We start from the raw sequence: 21,196 nt of genomic DNA on the forward strand, positions 1-21,196 counted from the left end.
ATTGTTATGTAGGCTATTTATTTACTTGCATTATTTTCATCTGCACAATAATACACTACATAGCTGCTAAAGGATGTGTATATGTCAAATGTATTGTAGAATAAAAAACAAACAGAAAACAAACAGCTGCTGTGTGTGATGCCACAACACTTTGCAATTAAATTATCCTATATATTCTAAAGTGTCAGAGCTATCATACACAAGGTGACTGTGCGTTATATTGCATCACACCATGTAACTGTATCTTATATCATCTGTGGATCCCTATACACGACACTACAAAGTAAGCGCTGTGAGAATAAACTGTACGAACAAAGAATGATTGAATATTGTTTGGGATAAGCCACTGTCAATTAGGTAGTCAATGTATGGGTGCTGGTGGTAAAAAAAATTTTGACTCAACGTTTTTTGCTGTTGTCCAGGTTGTGTGATGAGTCAGCTGGGGGGCATGCCCCTTCCCCGATTTTTTTTCTTTTAAAGGTGCAATTTGAGGCATTCTGGTCATGATTTTTATGACAGAGTCCTATTTCTGCTGCTTATTATCTTTATCAACTATAAAGACAACCAGAATCTACATCAGTCAGTATAGAAATAAGTTAACATACACATTTTCCTATTAACATATGTGACTGCACACTGTCTCTTATTCCGACTGCACACTGACACTCTAGTCTTATCAATACTCTTATTTGTTACTAAATAATTACTTTTTAAAAAATCATTTAATCATTTTAAAAAAGGATAAATTCAGAACATGATTAGAATTTATTCATATTTTAAATATAACTTAATGTTGTTTCTACAGCAACAGTAAGGTTTACAACAGCAAATTCACTATATAAACTCAATAATATCTCAATGGAAACTAATATCAAAATATATAAAATATCAATAAAATAAATCAATAAAATAAATATTCCTGACATTAAAATACTGAGTGAAGTTTGAAAGGAAAGAAGAACACAGACATCAGTCAGTATCAGTCCTTCCTCCTGTCCTCCTCCTCCTCCTCCTCTCTCTGCTGCTGATGTGATTCACTGCCAGCAGGTACCACTGGTAGAGAGGAGAGGCTGCTTTGTCTCAGCCTGTGGCTAAGTTTACAAGAATTTGACAAATTTTAATATTCATGACAAACTAAGCTAAACAGTTAGACTACATACAGACAGCTTTCATTTTAGTTTGTTCATAACAATTCGCTATTAGCTGGGCATAGTAGGCGGTGGATGAGAGATTGCGGACAGAGCAGATTGAAATATTGCTTTTCAACATGTTTATTCTTGTTGAACAGGTGTATTGATAAAGTATTGGCTTTTTATTCGCAAAGGTTTTATTGCACTTACAGTCACGAGCGCAGTTGTCATCAACTCAAGTAATCTTCACTTCATGTGTGTTCTGCTGTTTGCTAACTTCACTCTGTATGTGTGTGGAGGAGCTCAGCATGATAATAAATTATACCAAAAGGTTAAGAAGTACAAATAAAAGAAGTAGTAACGTCGGAGCTGAGCCTGCTGCAGCTGACATCCAGCCCATGGACCAGATGCTACTCAAATACTGATAACTGTGTACTGACTGAAAGGCTGGCTGTCATACAGTGTCGTGTCCTGGGCCTTGGCAGTACTTCTGTCTACTGTTTACAGGTATGTAATTTCGATTAACATGGGCAAATAAATTCTGCCACAGTATGATATGTAGCGCTTAAACATTTGCCCATACATCATCTACTCTTGTGTGCAGGCTGGTCCACAAAGGAGTGAGGAGGATTGCTGCCCTGCACCAGGACATAGCTATATTCCCCACCACCCAGGAACTGGATGAGGTTGGTCACCAGTTTCAGCTCCTGGCCAACAGTCCTGTGTTTGGCACATGCGTCGGTGCCACTGATGGATGCCACATGAGAATAAAACCCCTGCCAGGACCCGATGGCCAGAACTAGCTGAATAGAAAGCTCTTCACATCCATCCAGCTACAGGCTGTGTGTAATGGGACGGTCAAGTTCTTAAACACATATGTGGGGTATCCAGAGTCTGTCCACAACACCAGGATACTGAAGAACAGCGGGGTGTTTAGAGGTGCGCTGTACCCTCCCCGAGGGTGCTCTATAGTGGGTGATGGTGGCTACCACTGCACTAGCCATCCTATTTCCATCATCACCCCGTATCATGAGCCACTGCAAGGGAGGGTACAAAGCAGGTTCAACCAGCACCATACCAAGGCCCGCTGAAAAACTGAACATACGTTTGACATGTTGAAGACCTGCTGGAGGTCCCGGCTGTAGAAGGTCCTGGAGGTGAATCACAACTTTGCACCAACAGTCATCACTGGCTTTGCTGTCCTGCACATTTTCCTGACAGCAGGGGACATACTCTAACCAGTGCAGGACATTGATGACCCCCCTGTGACTCCACCGCAGATAGTGAGGGGGGAGACGAGGGCATGTGTTTGGAGGGACAGGATGGCTGGACAACTCTCCATCTGTACGTATTGCTGCGTTATGGGAGCATGATTACTGAACATCCTCTTTACTAGTTACCAGGCCATACTGTTTTTATGTATCTTGTCCGTGCCCTGCCTTTGTTTTGTAGACATTGTGTTAATTATATGGGTGCTCGCATTCATCTGATCCTATTATTGTGTTCATCAAGGTCATTTATCATTATCATTTATCTTATTTATGGATTTATATTCTACATACAGAATCCTGCTGTTCTTGGTTTCCTTTGTTGCTGTATATTGTATTATTTCTCTGCTTGTTTGTGTGTTACTGTGTTGTGTGTACAACAAGCTGCTCCTAACAGTTTGGCTCTAGTGGGATTAATAAAGTTGTTTGTGTTGAACACTGCAAACTTGAAACTTGTACCATCTGATGGATATTTGCTTAAGGATTACAAACTGAGATAGAAACATAAACATTATTTAATTTATTCGGCATTGAACTGTATTGGCAATATAAACAAAAGCTTACCCAAAATACCTTAAATACCAAACCTGTGTTGGCACATAATACAATGTAATAAATTAAAGTTGTATTTGGGCTCCTCTGTATTGTAACAAGAAAAATGGATGATTAATCTAACTTAAAGTTAACTCTTGTTAACTCTCTGTCTTCAAAGAGGTTCAAAAACCATTCATTCTATGCATGATTGGTCCAAAAGCACTCATCCTCTTTCCTGGCCTCCTCATATAGCAGCTGCAACAGCCTGCTTCTCCTCCTTTTGGGGGGGTCGAGGACAGGCTGAAGTGCAGGGCTCACCATCCTTTTGTGTCACACTTGCCCGGCTCTGCTGGTGCCTCTTCCTCATCATCGTCCTCCTCGCTTGCTGGTCAGCAGGTGGGCCACCGCAGATGTAGAAGGAGTTGGGCCACTGCCTTCACAGTCCAAAGTATCCACTGGTGCCTGGTTCTCTCCACTGTATGACTCCATTAGGACAGAATGCACAATAGAAGGCCTGCCCCCAATGGCCTCATGCATCGGGGTAAACCAGGGCCCGGTGGCTGCTCTGGCCTTCCCTTTGTCTGTCCCCATCCCCTCCTTAGAGGCTAAGGCATGATTCTTTTGAACAAGTGTGTACCTATGACATCACATATATGCATCATTGAAAAGACTTAAGACAGTTTATAAACATATGAGATTAAACCACATCTACAACAAAAGTGGACACAAATAAGCTACATACCTTATATTTTCTTTTCAGGTTGTCCCACTTCTTAGTCTGTTGAGTGGGGCTGACAATGTCTTTCAGGCCCAACTTCTACAGTATTTGTCTGAGGGATGTGAAACAGGTTTGGTGTTACAGGCCATTCTTTAAGTGCTCTCCATTATATCACTGGCGTGTGTTACCCATGTACAGGTGTCAGTTTCTTCTCCTCAAAGGCTATATGTTTAAACTGTTCTCACAGCTATATGTAAGATGATTATTATCAATGTCAAGTACTGCACTTTTTGCCTTTTTGGCCCCTGGACAGATTTGTTTTCATTGTAGTATTCATTGTATTGCATGTTTAGTGATATTTTTATATCTTTGCTTTTCACTTAAGTATATATGATTGAGCCTAATAATAACTATAATACATAATATTTATAACAATTATATATTACAATGCACTAATCACTCACTCCCAGGCCTGTTTGGCAGTGTGTCACCACTCTGTGAGCAAGTGGTCACTTTCTGCTCTCAGTTTCATTAACTTTAGGGTCTCGTCATTCATCCCTGTAATGCATGAGACTGATCAGATTCCCAACATTTCTACTCCTGATTAACATTTATTTAAGATGTTAATCATTTCTATAAAACGAGGCATAATGGAGGACGTGTGTGTGACAAGAATATTGAACCATTAAGCCTTAAGTAGCGTGTACACCTACTAAGCATTTTTCTACACACACCATTCCCGCCCCCCTGTGGCATTAATCTGCTCTTTCATTGTAGAACAGACAGTTGTTATTAAAGAAAATGATGGCAACAAGAACAACCATGGACCATTTACATTTATGAACAGATGCTCCTGCCATGCTTCAAACTGCGTGGCACATGAGGAGGTGCGGCATTTATACGTCACACACCTTGATAAAAGACTTCCGCATAGGATACACCTGTTTTTCCTCACTCTAAGCTCCTCTAGACACATCCTTTTTTTGATGACTGATTTTGATGGAGTTTGTGTCTGCACACATGTGCACTGTGCTAATACTAATAAAGGTGAACAGTTATCGCTGCCAGAACAGCTGTAGCCTTTTACCTGTTTGACAAACACCTGCACATGAATAAAAACCTGTATTCTCTATTAATACTGTGTACTGTGTCCCGCTCAACCATTTCTACTGGCAGAATGTGTTTATATTATTTATTAATTATCATCTCATGCGTTTGGTTGTGTGTGTGTGTGTGTGTGTAGTTCGTCTGTGCGTGCGTGCATGTGTTCATCTGTGTGTGGGTTATTCTACAAAAATGGTGGAAGTGCTGTCACTTTTGCAGATGCCAAAATCCTTTAAGTTATACTAATAATCGCATAAATTATGTGTTCAATAAATAAAGACTGTCCTGGCAATGATAACACAAAGTTTATTCATCTAATGTTCAATGTTTAATTTTAACAATTTATTTAAAATGCTGATCAAGGAATCTTTGATCATACATGGAAGTGGAGCCATATACTTTTCATTTATTTTATTTTTTTCCCATGAATTCTCATTCACATTTACATTAATATTACATACATTTAATTGAACATTCAAATGGTAAAAAAAATAGCTAATTATTATAAATAACATCAAAAAAATACCAGTCACCTAAAATTACATCTTTGGTGCGATGCTAAATGGTAAATGGACTGTACTTGTATAGCGACTTCCTAGTCTTCCGACCACTCAAAGAGCTTTTTACACTACGAATCACATTCACCCATTCACACAAATTCATACGCTGAATGGGTACAGGGGCTACCATGCAAGGTCCCAACCTGCCCATCAGAGGAAGCTAACCATTCACACACATTCACACACTTATGGCACAGCCATCAGGAGCAATTTGGGGTTAAGTGTCTTGCCCAAGGACACATCGGCATGTGGACTGGAGGAGCAGGGAATCGAACCGCCAATCTTCCGATTAGTGGATGACCCGCTCTACCTCCTGAGCCACAGCCGCCCCTACACAAAACACTTTTATTTTGAAATAATGCACTGACCCTTTGAACTTCTTCCTGGACCAAGAGGTCATTGGATGAAGTGAGTGGACAAATTTCATTTGTTTAAAATGTCATGATTTATTTTAGAATTTTAAGTGAAGCTTTTAAGTCTGTCATTTGTGCTACTCATTTCATAGTCACTGGGACGAAAAAATGAACATGAAAATGTATTACATTTAATAGTTTAATGTTTTTTATATCTTTGAAAACATATGGTCTGACACATGGCAGCTATTTTGTTAAAACTGTCATTTTTTTCTCCAAATTGTCATTGGTGTTACAGTCGATGGTGTTACTCCTCTTACTGGTAACACCAGTGACACCAGTTACAATCATATAAAATGAGGCACATAAAAGTTGCAAAAAGACATGAGGAGGATTATCATCATATCATTGTACTTTTCCTTGTCAGGTATGGCGAAATTGAGCGCTGCTGAAAAGCAAAGATCTGTACAGGCAGAGGAAAAATGCAGACCCTTCTCATAGGGCAGAATGCTTGGCAGAACGACATCAGGGTTATGTCAATGATATCCTGACCCAAAAGAGGAAGAGAGTTGGAGATCTGAGTGAAAGAGAAAGGAGAGCTCAGAGATGGACATGGTGTGTGAACCAAGCAAGACAGACATTTGATGAGAGCAGTACAGACAGTCTTGACCCCCCATTCTTCACCAGAAAGATCACCCAGCATCCCAAGGTAGACCTGAAACATGTTAATAGAATTTAACAGGGATATAAAGGTTATATATATCTTGGAGAAAATAAGTTATTTCTAATTCTGATGTTCTGTATTGTTAACTTGCATTGACAAGCTCTTTTAATTTTGGTACTTAGATGTTTTCAACCTCTAAATGCTGTTACTGAGTTAAATGGCATTTTTAATCGATAAATCCTTTAAAACGTGAATTGAAATTAGATGAAGAATACTGTCTTGTGCGAAGACATTGCTGTTATATTACATCACTGGTATTAATACATGTTTTTTCAGTGATGTGATATTATAGATGTCTTTATTTTTTACTTTCTAGCAATACTTGGTTGATTGGTGATGTAATCATTAGTTGATATTTTAGAGTTAGTATCAAACACTTTGTTTGAATGTTCTTCAGTTGTTGGTTTGACAGAAAAAAATGATTGAGCAAATTAAATGAATTCATACAATGTTGTTTAAACTTGCAATTTTATTAAAAAATATTAAATAATCAAATATTTTTCTTGTTCTTATCATTCCACTACTCTGCCTTTAACTAAATATTCAAAGGGCTATTGCACAAAACCTAGATAGCAGATTTAGCCAGGATTTTCCAGTTATTTTGGGTGAATTTAGCCATGACTGGGTAGCACGAAAGCCAGGGCACATAAGTTACCATGGAGATTTATTCTGTGCAGCTAGCCTGCTCCAGACCAGGCTAACAGCCAGGCTTAATTAATCCTGGTGCCAGTCAGCTGTCACTCTGATCAGAAATAAATGTGTTTTACAGTTATTACATGGTCTTCTGTATGTATTTTGCCTCATTTTTATTAGCCTGCATTAAAATACCATAGCTACATTGTCATTCAGTTAAGTAAGCCTACTGTAATTATTTTAATTGTAACCATTATCATTTTTATTAACATTCATGTGATAGTCATTATTACCATAAGGCCTACTGTTATATCATGTTCATCAAACCTCTGACAGCAATATGACCAATAGTCTTCATTAATACGTATATTATTGCAGTTGTTGAGGTGATTAGAAATGGCTGATGAAGTTGCAGAGGTGGTTTCAATGAAGTCAGTTAGAAGGGCTATATATAAAGTCCCATTCACGTGTGTTTCTTCCTTTACAGTGGCGTGTCCTTTTTTGGACGACGTATTAGATGAAGAAGCACTAATACTGAGAAGGGCTTTCTGATATGAGAGAGTGTTTCGGACAGGTCGGACCCATTGGCGTTTCCTATAACTACCTGCATGAGAGGTATCGATTTTCTGGTGATGGCTTTCATTACATGTGCAAACTGCTGGGTCCCAAAATTCAGCACCGCACAGCACAGAGCCACACCACCCACAGACGGTGTGTGTTGCACTGCATTTCTTTGCAAGTTGTATGTTCTTATATTCAGTTGGAGATGCTGAAAATCTGAATAAAGGCACTATTTGCCACTCTATCAGAAATGTGTATTTGGCATTGAAAGCATTGGTACACATCTTCAGCACCTTGCAACAGAAGAATTTGCTACTCAAGAGGAATTCTACAAGACTGCTGGTAACATGAATTACAAAAAAGTATTACATTAGAACAGTCACAGTAGGATACTCATTATTTTGTTTTACAGCTTTCCTTAATGTCATTGGTGCGCTGGACTGCACTCAGACCCGTATTAAACACCCCTCAGGGGCACATAAAGGAGATTTTGTGAACAGAAAATCCTTCCACAGTATCAAAGTTAAGGTAAGAATGACTTATGGCTACTGTCAACTATATATATTAATTCTGTGCATTAAATGACCTTAATAGGCTACATCTTATTGTTTCAGATGATCTGTGATGCTGAGTGCATAATTAGTAATTTAGAGGCAAAGTTGCCTGGTCTTTCATGCCAGTACAATTTACCAGCGACTATCACAAAGTAAGCCACACAAATTTTATTGATAAGAACCTTGAACATCATGAGTGTGTCAAAAGTTTTACTCTGCTATTTATGTAGTTGTAACAATTACATTTTGTATTCTCAGGTGAATTCTCTGGCGTGTTGCTGGGAGACAAGAGTTATGCCTGTTAGCCATTCCCGCTCACTCTCCTTGCAGACCCTCAAACAGCAGCGCAGTTAGCAAATTATCTTACCCGTGCAAGATGAAGGGCCCGAATTGAGATGGCATTCGGCCTTCTAAAGTCACATTTTCAGTGTCTTCACCACCTGACGGGGCCTGCGACATCACTGTTGCCTGCACTGTCCGACACAATATTGTCTGTCTAAGGAAAGAAATGGAAAGAAATGGAATTCATTATTCAATAACTCAGAATATGGTCAGGGTGTCTTTTGAACACTGGTCAACATGCTAATCATAAATCAGGTGACTTGTCAAACTCATTTACATCTCATTATAAAACAAAAACTCCCTCATGGCAGGGTTTACAGCTCTGATCAGTCTGATCTCCAGTTGTGATTGGCACAGTGATGTCAGGTTGCACTTCTCCAAAAGCTGATTCTGGCTCAACTTTCCAGCTACAGGCCGGTGCAGCACAGCTGTGGCCAAAAAGATCTCAACCAAAACCGAAATGAATGGGAAGACTGACGTTTTCGCCGCACCACCTGATTTGGTCTGAATACAGCCTAATCTTGGCAGTGTCAATGCCTTCTAGGTTGGTTTCTAAACAGTTCAGTGGCAGGCCTTGCCCCCCAAAAATGATAGTATATACACTGTTGAAAAGAGGTCAAATTTATGAAATGTGGAGTGATTTTTAAAAGGTGATTTTTTTCCTTCCACAACATAGCATATTAACTAACCATTGATTATATCCTTAAATTTGTTTTGCGTAGGTTTATAGTATTATATCACATCCAACCTTTTAATTTGTATCTAACAGAGAAAGCCCTGGTAGGCAGTGTTTACAGCAGCAGCAGCAGCAGCAGCAGACTGGAGCGCGGCCATACACAATGGGTAACCATGACTGCACGACTGAGATAATAGTCCATTCAGTGCTAGTCTCCTTTTGCTGAAGGAATGCTTTCCAGAGGCAATGAAGATGAGGAGTCATCACTCATTGTAAATCTGTTTGTATGCTCAGGTGTAGTTCTCAGAAGTGGAAGATGACTGAAGAGGATTATGAGAAGGAGAGGGAAAAAGAGTTGCTTCCGGGGTACATTATTGACACATGAAAGAGTGCTTTCATACTCACAGGAGACAGGCCATTAGTGGTTTTAGATAATGAAGGGACAGGGATGTGCTAACTGCATCGTTGAAAACAATTAATCAACTAGAATATCTTCAAACAAACAGCTTTGACAAATTCAATAAATAGTACAATTAAATTAGTTGCACATTAATTAAGTAATCCTTTTGGAAAGAAATCAGCTGCATCAAAGAAGTGAGAAGCATTATGGAGTGCCCTCTTGGTTTAGGGATTTAAGGAACTGGCCATGATCATAAATGTCCCTTGTTAGTGTCCGGATGGGGATGGTTGTTGCATTTCATTCCCCATCTCTCATGGACACATTTCATGGATTTTGAACTGGAGAGAATGTAATCACCTCCATCCTAGAGTTGGTCAATAACTTTACAGCAGAACTGTGTTACTAAAGAACTGCTGTAACCAAAAGTGACTGCTTTAGGCATTGACAGACAACAAGCAATCTGACCTGTGATGGCATCACTGAACATCTTACACTGTGGGAATTTTTGCTGGTCCATTAATAGAGGTATCCACCATGCAAAGACAGCAGTACCAGAAATACCTCTTATGCCACTGATCTATTTCCTGGCTACTGTACCTTGACTTCTTCAGCCTGTACAGCGTGTCCAGTGTTTGCTACAAGAGTCAAATGCTGCAACAATACATGATGTGTCTGATGTGTTGCAGTTTGTACTTTGTGGGGGCTAGATCCTTAAGGTGTTTTCACACTTAGTCCTTTTCAGCCCTCCAAATGAACTCAGAGTGATTAATCAGCATGTTTTGTGCAAAGAAAGCTCCTTCTACATACATTCTTGCTCGACTCAGTTTGTAATCAACCGTTGCTGGTCTCGTGTCCTTCAGGATATGGTTTCTGAGCTAATATTAATTTCATTAACTATGACTGAATGTGTTTGTCAGCTCCCTCTTTTTCCCATGACTAAGACAAGAAGATGATGAGACAGCACCAACATCATTAAACACTGACTATATCAGCATGACGAAAAAGACTAAAATGTAGTTTAGAATCATGAGGTGTGGTCTGAGTAGCACATCAGCAGAGCAGCAGCAGCAGTGAGTGCTCTGTCTATGTGTCTACTTGAGTGTAGATCACTCATGTGTTTGAAGCGCTCAGAGCCCAATACACAATCACTAGTTAGATGCATAAAACGGAGGAAAATAGACTTCAGGCCATGTTTACGTGTATGTAATGCGAATGAAACGTGAGCCATTACGCAGCCCATATAGACTGCTGTATTGATTAAAATATCAGTGTATAACGCCTGGGACACACTGGATGCATAAGCAGCACATGTGCATCGCAGAACCTCTTGCTTTTCATTTCGGCGCCCATGTTAACAGGTTAGAGCAGTCACACAGCCCACATGAGACGCACATCTCACGCGAGGCTGCTGCGTCGCGTCATCTAGAGATTCGAGGTCTTGACTAAGAGAACAGACAGGTATATATACACAGGGGACTAAACAAAACAGGGCACAGCTAGGGTGAGCAGGGACCAGAGGGCTATCGCACAAAAGCAGAATTCAGAAATCCAGGATAATTGAAAAAGTGAGGCTTGACCTAGTCTAATCAGTGCATCCAGGCTTAATCGTTTTTTGCAGGCTGCCTTGATTGCTGATGATAATGTACAAATGAGGTGTATAAATTACTTAGAAGGTGCCTGCTCACATATTTTATTGTCTGTACTGATTTTAGCAGTTAAGAAAAAGGCTCATGTGTCTGGCACGGGTGGTGGCCCACCAACCCCAGACCCCACCCCAGCAGAGGAGCTGGCCCTTGACCTGAACCAAGGGAGGCCTGTGATGGAAGGGATCCGGGGGGGACGCCACTGACTCTGTCCCTACAGAAACTGCCCTCTTCATACAAGGTACATTATTCCAGTACTGCACATGGAACTCAATCAACCATGTATACGGTGTGTGGCGATCACTCCCACAGAATAAAAAAAAAAAAAAAATAATAAGGATTTGAAAGTTTTGTATCAGTTTGGTATCTGTGCTATGTTCGTGACTAAGCAAATACCTGACATTCATGCTTTAAATATATGTTATGTTTTGGTATGCGATTGCCCATTTTGTTTTTTTTTGTTTTTTTTACTTACTTCCACACCCCACTAGTCCAGTCAGCCAGTGAGTTAGCTCCACATTGCCACTCCCTCGGAGTCCAGCCTCTTCCGTTTTTCGTACCAGGAGATTTAATTCAGTATGGCGGGAGTCGCCGGCAGGTGAACAGCAGGAGAGAAACCCTCGTGAGTCATCCATGTCCGTAGTAAGCCTATCCTTGGCCATCAGCGCGCGTTTCAGTCCGCGTCGTTAACATCCACCTTGGTTGCCCTCGAGCCGTGGATACTGCAGCCTCTCTTCTTATCTCCACGAACACACAGAACCGTCCATGTTTACAACTCCGGACAACGCACGTTTCCACACTTCCCCTGAACCGTGAGTCGGCTAAAGCCGGGTGACTTCACTGTGCTCTTTTCGTTATCTTTTCTTTTCTTTTTTGACTGGGCTTTTGGGGTTGGTAGGACGGTGAAAAGCTGAACTGACTTCCTTATTTTGGGTTTTGTTTGGAATTCCGGGAAAACCCAAGGCAGATTATTTTTGTTTGAGAACTGGACTGTTTGAAACTGAACTATATTGAGAAACGGGAAAAACCCGGAACGGAGCACTATTTTTGTTTATGGACCTGGACTGATTTGTTGAAGAGTTTTGTTTTTTTGTGTGAGTGCTCTAATATAATTTTGTGAAATTCAAATGGTGGTGTGTTTGGCCTTATTAACTTTATTTAAGTGTTCATTTTGTGTTTGTTTATACAATACCAAAAGGTCTTTTGAAAGCATTTTTTTTTTTAGGGTCATGAGTTAACCATGTATACTTTGTGGGGTTGAGGGTAGTTCAAATTGTCCGAACCGCTACAGGTGTTATGTGGACTGTCTGACTTTGGCTTGCCTTGCAGTGTCTGGCAACACACTCGCTCTTCTAGAGCCACCAGACGGTAATCTGGTGAGTGTTATTCATTAAAGGCGTAGGTTTGGCACATCCTGTCAATGCTAGATCAATACAAATTCTATTGGATACGATACTTAGTCCATAGTGGATAAGTAGTAAGTGATGTAGTGCTCATAGAAAATATCACATTTGTAACAGGACACAGAGGCTGTACAGCCTGATAGCCAGCATAGAAAAATAGTGAGTATTGCCCAAAGGAAATCCACCTTATGCACAATTCCTGCTGTGCTAATTGATAGGTGTTTTACAGAATTCACAAACTGTCAGATGTCTATACACCAAACACCTAAAGAGACAAATAGAGCTGGCAGATGTGAAGATTAAAGTCCACAAGAAAAAACTGCAGGATATGGACCTTAACATGGAAATCAAACGAAAGACACTGAGGAAATCCTGAAACTAGAAAGGGAAGTGATTTCAATGCATACTGTAAGTATGATTGTAACACAATGTATTAATCACTGTTGTTCTCTCTCCCAAGCTCCAAGCTGACAAGTGATGACTGCAAAATAAAAAGGTCAAAACACATTGTGGTGTCCTCCCAGTTTCATGAATGTACACTACACTATATAGTTATCGGTCAAGTGATGTGAGACTATAATTTGGGAAGATTATACAATTAAGAAAACTAACAACCACAAACTGTGTGCTACCAATTCCAAATAAAATACACGTACACAGGGAAGAGTGACATACACTATCCTTTATTAGTAAGGGATAGGTTTCATCAGCCATTTCTAATCATCTCAAGATGTGCAATAATATACATAATCATCAAACCCCTGACAGCAATATGAACAGTAGGTTCCTGTTAGCCTGGTCTGGAGCAGGCTAGCTGCACAGAATAAATCTCCATAGTAATTTAAATTCAACCAGGATAACTGAAAAATCCTGGCATAATCCCCCATCTAGGTTTTGTGCAACAGCCCCTAGAATAGGGAGAGATCATGATGATTGGGAAACAAGGTGGTTAAGAGGGTGTGGCACGTAAAATGCAGGGCAAGGCTGATGAGGCTAAACACTGAACAGATGTGCAGGGGAAAACAGTCTAAGCAGGACTACAGCAACACATGAGAAATAGAAGAATAAGACCAAAGCAAGGCATGGATAAAACCAAAGAAAACAAGAGCCCTTAGGGGTGTTCCATCAATGCATCTAAAGAATGCTGTGCTTACTTGAAAAAACCCGAGGGGTGTACTACAAAGTGAGATTAGTGGGTTAGTGAGGTACATTGAGCCTAAAGCCAGGGTTTTCAATGTCATAAAGGTGGCTCTCTTTTAACTTGGCTAGATCACCATGGTAACTGATGCTGCAGAACTTACCCTGAGGGGTGCTCCATCAACGCAGCTAAAGAAAGCTGCGCTCACTTAAATTATAAATGCTAAGCTTTTAAATGAAAAGGTTCACTCCAACACAGAAGTGATCACGAATAAAATGGGGATTTACTTAAGTATTTTTGTAAAAGTCCCTCACAGTTCCTCTATTTTATGTTTCCGAACATGGGCAAGTGATGCGAGTGCGAAAAGACACTTGATGGAAGCGTCTTTTGAGAGTCTGTTTCCGTCCAACGGACATTCTTTGACACACAGCTAAATTAAGCTTGACTGTCAGCCTGCCATGGAGCAGGCTAGTTCTGCTGACTAGGTTACCATGGTTACTGAGCTGGGACTCATATAAGCTGCAGCGATGGAACGGAACTCACTTAAATTAGCGAAGCTTATCAAAATAAGCCAGGCTATCTTGTTAGCCAGCTTGACTAAAGTAGGTGGCACCCGATCGGTCAATTTTGTGCGGAAAAGTCAAATGACGCGCCAAACTATGGGAGTGCGCACAAAGCCTGAAACAGAAAGCCCGGATTAACAAAGAAAGTTGATAACCACTGTCGTGATACCACTTACCTCTGATCATGAGTAGAGGGTTTGTCGAGCCAGCTCACACAAAGAAAGCCTGAGTATGTTGAACTTGCTTTGTAGCACACCCCTCTGGTTATAATTAATGTCAACTTTCGCTTGAGGCTCAAGCTCTTCCACTAACACAGCACAGCCGTCTAGTCAACGCTAAGTCTAGCCAGACTTGAATAAGCTTGCAGTGTGCACATGCACAGAGTACATAAGCAGCCCAAAACAGTCAATTGTCAAAAAAAACTCTGTCACAAAAAGAGGGGAAAACTAGAGCTGTGTTCTTCTCAGCAGTGGAACAAACCTGCTGATGAAACTATATGAATATAAAGGAGTCATCACCAAAAAGGGCAATACTGCCACAATTAATAAGGTGAGGGAGATGACTTTAAAACTGTAAATTATAGTCCTTATGAGCCTATATAGGCTCATAAGGACTATAAGGTTGACAATTCTATTGCCTGGACCAGCAGGATGAATCTGGGAGGGGAAAGTGAATTTATTATTATTTATGGTTGAATTTGTTAATAAATGAACATACAGATCACTGACTCTGGCTATATTATCAGTAGGCTAGATAATATTAATGTATGTTTAAATTATGGTGTAGGCAACTCCAACCAACTTACCATTACCAACTACGTAATAACATTTTCACTTTCCCAGGACGTCTGTTTGATTTACAAGTGTTATCAAAAGTTAAGAATTAGGAAGTTGCGATTGGAGATGAAGAAACTGGAGGATATAAGTACAATGGAAACTGTTTATAGTGATCACGTTTGGCCGGGTCAAATGTCACTATAAGCGGATGATTATTATAACTGATTTTTTCTTCTTTATTTCTCACGCAGAATACTATCTAATTAACATTTGTACAGCCAATTAATTAGCCAATTTATTAGCCTATATGAAGATAAAATAATGAAACGGACAGCTTCACTATTTACTGAATATTATTGACTGTTTCAAAATACAGTACAGCTGTTTAGACGTAGTGAGTGCACACGTTTGAAGTAGCAGAGCTTCTGACTTTTGCTGATTACAAGTTCCTTCTTTTCTCTGGCGGCAGGACAGGTAAAGAGAGCAGTGATCCTTTCCTTAGATTTAATTCCCCCCTTTTGTCATTAGCTTTGAGGAGACTATGTTTGTCATTGAGAGAAAATTAGTTTTTCCTGTCATGATTTCAATCTGCATGCAGGACCAGCCTCATGTAGGCAATATTGGTGCCGCAGCCGCTTATCATGGGAGTATAGTAAAAATAAATAAATGAGGGATGCAAGTGTGAAAACACACTTCACGGAACCATCTTTTGGATTCTGTTTCTGCCTGTCGGACATTCTTTGACACACAGCTAAATTAAGCTTGACAGTTAGCCTGCCACAGAACAGGCTAGTTCTGCAGTATAAGTTGAAAGTAGAAATGCACACAATGCTCTTTATCACTGAGACAGAGTATATGCTGTATGAGTTCAGACTTGAGTGAAAACAAAGACAGACCAACCGAAATAGACAATACAAATAATCATCATGCAGGATAGTCTTTTAAAGACAAAAGTCAAAGCAGCTTTCTCCCACTCAATCCAGTCCAAACAAAAAAGGAGAAAGGTCTGAGGGCCTCTGGAGAAGTGTTGGAGAACGGCAGCTAGGGACACAGAGTCAGACTGCAAACAGAACCATAACACTTATGTACTTATTAAGTCCAGGGGGCTCAATTTTTCTTCTTGTTAACACTGACCTCAGATCTATTTTTTCTAGTGCAAGCAGATTGCATTTGCAAACTACTTTTATTTCTGTTGTTCAGAACAGAATAAGGAAGTTTGTACTTAAGGCAACCAACAAAATTGGTTTCAAAATGTATTGTCTGTACAACTCTCATAGTTTTATGATACTCTCATAGAGAGTATTGGGCCTCAGTTGTTGAAACGTGTTTTGGATCAAAATAAATGTGCAAATCAGAACATGTTCCATTTCTGGATGTATTCCTTATATTACTGTCAGACCAGACACTTTCTGCAAAGCTGCATTCTTAATCATTCAACCTGTGTTTTCCATCAGATAATGAGAAGATAAAATCTAATGTGAAATAAGTTTGACTAAAATGATAAAATGGTTTGGTTGATTGGTTTTGGCTCAACTAGCTTCACTGAAATGTTAAATATGATCTGAAGGCTAAAAAAATATCAACAGTTTTCATTGACTAAAAGTCTACTACAATAGTTACAGTTTTCTTTGACTAAGATAAGACTAAAATGCCCAGACTAGTCAACTAACTTGACTACAAAAAAACAAACCAAAAAAAAACCAAAAACAGGTGAGGCTGAGTCTTGACGATGAAAACTAACAAAGACATTTGACACAGGACTAAGACTCAGACTAAATAAAAAAATACCTGACAAAATGAACACTGTTCTGGACTCATGGCTTCCAGTCTCCCAGACTAGCCTTTCTGCAAAAGTGTAGAGTTTGCAAACAGTCCTGTATCATGTACTTTTCCAGACTAACCTACATTTATGTCCCAAAACTGTAGTTTATAGTCTACTGCAGCCTTCAGTATTACTGAATAAAGAAATAAAGTCCAATACAATCAAGTCAGATCAAATAAATAAAACAAAGACATCTGTCTGAACAGATTTTAGCTGCTTTTTTAAAAGAGTCCACAGTGTTCAAGGACGTCAAGCTTATTGGGAAACTACTCCAAAGCTTAGGGGCTGCCGACTGGAAAGCACAATCTCCCCGAGTCTTAAAATGTGTCTGAAGTACACTTAAAAATCAAAGTACTCAAAACAAACAAAAACAACAAATGGGTGGGATATGTCTATGAGGTTGGTAATGTAGGGAGTGGATGAGTGAGTGTTGTATTGTGAAACAAAGGAAAGAGAACCAAAAAGCAACACAGGAGAGAGAAGACAGAGCCTGAACTGGCAGCTCCTCCAGCTTTATACACGGGGCACACTGGACCCAGGTGTGTCCAATCCTGCTAATCAGTGTGCCCTCAGGAACATGCCCCTGAAGACAGAAAACACTGCAGCAACAAGGTGAGAAAAACAGATTAAATTGAACAAACTAAACTGTTGCATTAATATGCTTGTTTGACACAAAGAACACCACCCAAAAGAGCTAATGTTTGAAGCATAGTGTTTATACTTCTGTTAATTTGTTATATCATTAGGATGTTGATAGTAGTGGTATGAGAATTAGCCAGGTGTGCATTTCTGAATTCACTTTTATATGTAATACCTACCTTTCAGGTGAGGGCTGAAGTGTCACAAGTGTTGCTAATAGCATCAGATGTCGCCTGATGAGTTTGTCATGTTGCTGCAAAATTCTTCTCCTCCGTACCCATCTCCTTTGCAGTCTTCTCAGTCTCCTCAGTCACTTATTGTTTTCAAATGTGATCTGAACAAATACTTCAGTTTTTCCTGTCTCTGTGGGCTAATTATAGAGACAAGTATAGCAGCAGTAATCTTGTTCCAAGTGAAAACTGCCCATAATCCGAAGCAGTAAAGGTCTGAGCTACAGAGAAACTATAGTGAGAACAGAAAGAGGACTGCAAAAAGAAATGAGTCCCTTTTCTGTTGGTCAACTTTTTGGTCCTCTTTAAGAGGACTGATGAAAACAGCCTTAAACAGGATTTTCAAATGTTCAATCAGGGATAAGCCCACCACAAAGCCCTAGATATGACAACAGTTTTTTGCTAAAGCTACTTTTGTAAAATAGGAAAACAGGTATATTGTTTCAGCTTGTTTGAGAAAAATTCCTGAATTAGGAAGGATGATGATGGAGTCAAGGTTGACCTTGTTCATTACTATTGCTGGAAGGCTCTACACTTCCTGCTGTCGTCTCATTTTTGCTTTGTACTCAGTCACAGCCGTCTGGGTTCTGACAGTGCCGGTGATGAGACGAGGCTCCAGACTCTCTCTTGGTTTGGCAGAAGCAACAAAGCAAGAACAGAAGTTCTTTGCCCGGATTGACTTGCATGACGAACTCATTGAAGGCAGCGAGCCAAATTGTGGCTGAGACTTTGACCAGAGGAGTGAAACAGATTTCATGTCTCCTCTCCTATTCCTCAGTCCAGCCAGAGTGTTAGTGAATAAGCGATCCCAGCTGAACTGCAAAGTAATCTCTCATTAGGAAATGGTGGAGGTAAGATATTTAAGGAAAACTTAAAATGGACACAGAAAGGATGGACAGTTGCAGATCTGCTTGTGCTAAGGGATGCTAGCTATGTGTCTAAGTCTTGGATTGTATCAGATTTTCTTTCTACCTTCCTTTTTGTGTGCCTACACTGCAAAGAATGTCATCAGTATTTACGTACCCTTGCATTAGGCAATGTGTTTGATGTTAGCATTCCATTCAAATAACTGTAATGTGAACAGGTTGCTCGTAGTAATTCCGAAACTTACTGTATGGACTGTATGGTTTAGTCTCGCTGTTACCTGTCCAACATGACACCTAAAAGAGGTTATGTTAAGTGATTACTATATGCTAACATGTTAGCCATACCAACTTTACTGAGCTTCTAACTAGTGTTTTAGCATTGTTGTACCTGAATTGCATGAATAAAATTAACAAATGTCTCAAATATGTTGATGCTTTGGTTAATATTATGTCAAACTACTTGAATTCATCTTTATTTAGCTTCATAATATGTTCATATTCCTATTGTTATTTTTGCACAATATAAATTCACCCCAATCTTGATTCTCTGAGCTAAAGTTTCTTCAAAATCAGAGGACAGTACACACACACTTTCAATTGCGAAGGTGTGTTTTGTGTGCGCATCTGTAAAGCAGTCCAGACCTGTGCACTTACATAATCAGTTTCACTCCTTCCCGCTATTTGTGCCAAGCATGGCAATTCAAGAGGAAATGGTATTCTTGCATTGCCAGGAAGAAACTGCGGGAGAGACAAGTTATTTGGCTTGGAAATTATGCTAAAATGAAAGAGTATTGATGTGTGGAGCTGCCAATTATTGCTGGAAGTAAGAGGAAAGGGCAACCCAGATTCTCTGATTTACCAGCTGTTTCAGAATATTTATTTACTTATTTACCTTGGGGGGGGGGGGGGTAACCATGGTAACTTAGTCAGCAGAACTTGCCTGCTCTGTGGCAGGCTAATGGTCAAGCTAAATTTAGCTGTATGTCAAAGAATGTTCCATGGACAAAAACAGACTCTCAAAAGACTGTTCCATCAAGTGTCTTTTCGCACTTGCATCACTTGCCCATGTTCAGAAACATAAAATAGAGGAACTGTGAGGGACTTTTACAAAAATACTTAAGTAAATCCCCATTTTATTCGTGATCACTTCTGTGTTGGAGTGAACTTTTATTTATTTTATTGATTGGGACAGTGTGCAGTTTTAAACATTAACAGGATCTTACCCATACGATATTAATTGATGTGCCCTTAGAAGTGATTTTGATGTCAAAGGGGGCAACGCAGTTGCACAACACACCCGTCTTCAAAAGGCTTGAACATTTATCTGCAGGCAGGATCACAAGTGTAGCCAGTTGACTCAAGCAGTCCTCATATACTATTGAAGCTCTGGCACCTATGATGTCATCTTCACAAAGGACACACTGTGGGGCTGGGAAAACAGGTACCTGATCACAAGGAGAAGGCTCATCCAGAGGGTCTTCATGTGAAGGCTGGTCATGCACCGTCTCGTCAATTCCAATAGCTTCCAGTCGATCAATAGATGGTGCTTTCTGTAATGCTCCACCTATTCTGCTGAGGCACAACATAAAGGCATATGTGTAAAAAATTTGCAAAAAAACAGACACCACACAAAAATAGCTAAGTAAAGACTGAGTGATAACACACCATATACTAATTGGTGGAAGATACTCTTCATCAGAACTGTCAGCATTCTTTCCATCATCTTTTCGATGAAAGGAAGGAGAACCTTCATCTGCCCAATCAATTCTGTAAAGAACATATTCACAAAACAATTACTTCTATAAAGAAAAGACTAAATAATAATAAATGTCATTAGGATGTACTACTTACACACTGTTCAAGGGATCATTGAAAACATTTTCCTCCATGTCCTCCTCAACAATGCTCATGCCATGTAAACTGTAGAAATAAAATAAATAGAAAAATATAAATTACGAATATATAAAAATACAAGACATGTAGCGCAAAAAACCATGACAGTTGAACTGCTACCTTTGTTCAAGGACCTGCATTTCTGTGGCTTCTGCAATGACATCCAGATGCTCATCTCTGTACAGTAAACATAAAGTTAGAAAAAACAATTAATCAGCAACTTTTTGTTTGTAATCAGACATATTTGGACAGCATAAATATTTCAATATGATTACTTGCCTGTCTGTCCCACTAGAAAGACCAATACTAGGCACTGCTGGAGTTGTGCCATGAAAAGGTTTTCCCTTCATGGGAGTCCATGCTGTGGGACCTCTCTTATAGCTGGAGAAACAACAGCAACATCAAGAAAATAAGTGCTACATGACACAGTCACATACCCTTGTAATGTGGCTGCATCCTAAGATGCTGGGAGCCTTGGGTGGCCTGGCTAAACATACCAAAATAAATAACAGAAAAATTCTACTTTTGACTGATAAATGTAAAATTGCATGTGTTCCTAAATGACAAATTAGGAGCATACAAAGAAATTATGGAGTACTATGAAAAATATTCAGAGAATGTATTTACTCCATGTGTTTTTGGCACCAAAACTTCTCGCAATACAAA

The 21,196-nt window shown here is 39.7% G+C and overlaps 1 protein-coding gene across 10 annotated transcripts; it reads right to left on the reverse strand.

Moving 5' to 3' along the window:
- Window positions 1-1,140: 1,140 nt before the first annotated feature.
- On the reverse strand, window positions 1,141-21,153 carry LOC121901797. 10 transcript variants are annotated; one of them, XM_042418781.1, is made up of 8 exons: window positions 20,810-21,153; window positions 20,651-20,707; window positions 20,489-20,557; window positions 20,303-20,404; window positions 20,083-20,209; window positions 8,507-8,635; window positions 3,675-3,762; window positions 1,141-3,569 (listed from the first exon to the last, which is right to left on the reverse strand). In XM_042418781.1, the coding sequence occupies exons 1-6, from the start codon at window positions 20,878-20,880 to the stop codon at window positions 8,573-8,575; spliced, it is 489 nt and encodes a 162-aa protein (XP_042274715.1). In that variant the 5' UTR covers window positions 20,881-21,153; the 3' UTR covers window positions 1,141-3,569; window positions 3,675-3,762; window positions 8,507-8,572. The 10 variants fall into 10 exon arrangements, 7 of the variants coding, with proteins under 7 accessions (XP_042274715.1, XP_042274718.1, XP_042274717.1 ...); XR_006097401.1 differs by lacking the exon at window positions 20,810-21,153 and having other exon boundaries at window positions 8,507-17,485; window positions 17,721-20,206; window positions 20,651-20,711; XR_006097400.1 differs by lacking the exon at window positions 20,810-21,153 and having other exon boundaries at window positions 8,507-17,501; window positions 17,721-20,206; window positions 20,651-20,711.
- Between the last annotated feature and the right edge of the window lie 43 nt (window positions 21,154-21,196).

Source organism: Thunnus maccoyii, chromosome 8 (assembly GCF_910596095.1).
Source record: "Thunnus maccoyii chromosome 8, fThuMac1.1, whole genome shotgun sequence".
NCBI lineage: Eukaryota > Metazoa > Chordata > Actinopteri > Scombriformes > Scombridae > Thunnus > Thunnus maccoyii.

Coding starts and splice junctions, on each gene's coding strand:
- LOC121901797 (XM_042418779.1), bottom strand. CDS start 20,880: ATGAAGGGAAAACCTTTTCATGGCACAACTCCAGCAGTGCCTAGTATT. Junction 20,708..20,809: donor CTTTCTAGTGGGACAGACAG/GCAAGTAATCAT, acceptor TTTACTGTACAG/AGATGAGCATCTGGATGTCA. Junction 20,558..20,650: donor ATGCAGGTCCTTGAACAAAG/GTAGCAGTTCAA, acceptor TTATTTCTACAG/TTTACATGGCATGAGCATTG.